General features: G+C 46.8%; 1 protein-coding gene across 1 annotated transcript; it reads left to right on the top strand.

Annotated features, from left to right (window-relative positions):
- Window positions 1-588: 588 nt before the first annotated feature.
- On the top strand, window positions 589-1,894 carry LOC102206948 (uncharacterized). Its single transcript, XM_013908083.1, has 5 exons — window positions 589-635; window positions 826-1,040; window positions 1,159-1,418; window positions 1,546-1,662; window positions 1,742-1,894. The coding sequence occupies exons 1-5, from the start codon at window positions 589-591 to the stop codon at window positions 1,892-1,894; spliced, it is 792 nt and encodes a 263-aa protein (XP_013763537.1).
- Window positions 1,895-1,932: the final 38 nt, after the last annotated feature.

Genomic DNA, 1,932 nt, shown 5'->3' with positions numbered 1-1,932 from the left:
GTCAGATTGTGCTGGTCTTAAAGTGTGTTCAGACTCACTGTAGACCCTGTCAACGTGCCCTCAGTTGCAAAAGGTTCAGTCTTGCTTTCAGTGCTTATTAAATATGTTCAGAGCTTTACCTTCCCAGCAGACCTGTAGTGAAAATGTATGATTTTATATTTATTTATGCTTCATGGTTTACCAATGTCTTACTAACAGTATCCTGACCCCGCCCTCAAAGAGCTGATGAACAGCTGAAACAGGAAACACTAGTTAATGTTGCTGCACAGTAGAAGTTTATCATCTCATCCATGTGGTGGCAGGTGTATCTACTCATAGCAAAGACGCAGGTTTGCTTGTTGTATGCATTAAGTGAACTGGTATAGCATTCACTCTCATGTTTGTCCTGACCACACACTTACATGCTGTTCTGGTCACACAGCTGAAAGTTCCTCCTGCGTTCTTCTGTGTTTGTTGTTTAACGCTGGCAGTTTTCAATCCCTGTTATCTGAAACTGTCCTCTTATTCCCAGGTTAATAATAACTAATAGGAAGACATTTAGTCACCGCCATGACCACACCCAACCTTGTCTGATCTCCAACCAGTCACATGGGTAGCTGCACCTCCCTGAGCTGCTTCTGTCAGCGGCCTTTCCTGTTAAAAGTTATTTCTTCTCATGATCACCAAGAGCATCATTTTAGAATTTCAGTTCTGTCACTAAGATTGTAGGGTTTTTACTTCGTAATTGAAAGCACATTAGAGACGAATAGCTATACAAACAGAAATTAGACTGAATTTAACAGCTACAGCATTGAGCTCCATATTGAACCGTTGTGTGTCGTTCAGGTTCCTGTTTCCCGGTCCAGGGTTGTTCCAGTGTTCTTTGACTGGTCTGGTCTTTGATGTGACTCGTGAGAGTGAGGTCACCTACAAGACTCTGATCTGGGATCCTCTGGTCCTCCAACCAGCGCACAAAGTGGCCGGAGGCCCGCTGTTCGGCATCGAGTGTCCTCGGGACTCTATACGTCAGCTGCACCTCCCACACTGTGAGCCTGAGCCGGGTAAGGACGCCACTGAACCACCTGAAGGAGAATTAAACCTGCAGAAAATGCTCTGATTTGCTTTCCATGGAAAGTTTCTGGAGGCTGTTGCAGTGAACGAAGCTGTGTGTTTTCCCAGCACTGGTCTCTGACAGCATCTCTGTGGTCCACATCACGGATGATGGCATGAGCATCATACAGCCTCTGGAGATCACTGAGACTCACGTGGTCGTGGACGTCCCTCACCTCTCCGCCTTTGGCCTCGTCTGGGATCTCGTTGAGCGGTTTTTCAATTACATGACGAAACCCGTTCGTGGCCAAGTCCTGCTCTTCCTGAGAAACAGGCCACGCCCCATCCTCAGTGTGATGCTGCTCCCAGGAAACGTCCCTCTGCACGACGTATGACTTTATCATGAAATCATTAAATGGCTTCTGCATGAATAAATCCTCTGATTGTTCTGCATCTGTTTGCTGTGAAGCTCTGAAACTATTCATGCACTAAGAAAATGTTGTGATGTCTCTGAAGGTGAAAGCGCAGCACGCTGCTTCAGAGCACATCGAAGCGCCGTCCTTCTGTTATTTCCACAAAGGTCAAAAGTACAGTCTGAGCAGCGCCCCGCACCACTTTAAAATACAGCCTGCAGTGAGTATCAGTCGCTGAGTGTCAGCAGACACTTTGTCCACAAAGCTGTTTTAAATTGTGCGTTTCCATTTCGCTTCAGCGTGCAGAGTTTTTTGAAAATTACGGACCAAATTACCACCCGACCTTTGAGATCATCCTGACAACGAACGCAGAGGAAGTGATGCTGATGGTGCAAGATCCCGAGGAGACACGAGTGTGGGAGCACGACCTTCATCTGCCCGGTGAGCCTTAACTCAGCACAAACTGAAACCTGACAGAGATCCAACCTGC

Source organism: Pundamilia nyererei, unplaced genomic scaffold (genome assembly GCF_000239375.1).
Source record: "Pundamilia nyererei isolate P.nyererei 1_Seehausen unplaced genomic scaffold, PunNye1.0 scaffold01079, whole genome shotgun sequence".
NCBI lineage: Eukaryota > Metazoa > Chordata > Actinopteri > Cichliformes > Cichlidae > Pundamilia > Pundamilia nyererei.
This window is presented reverse-complemented; position numbering and strand designations above follow the sequence as displayed.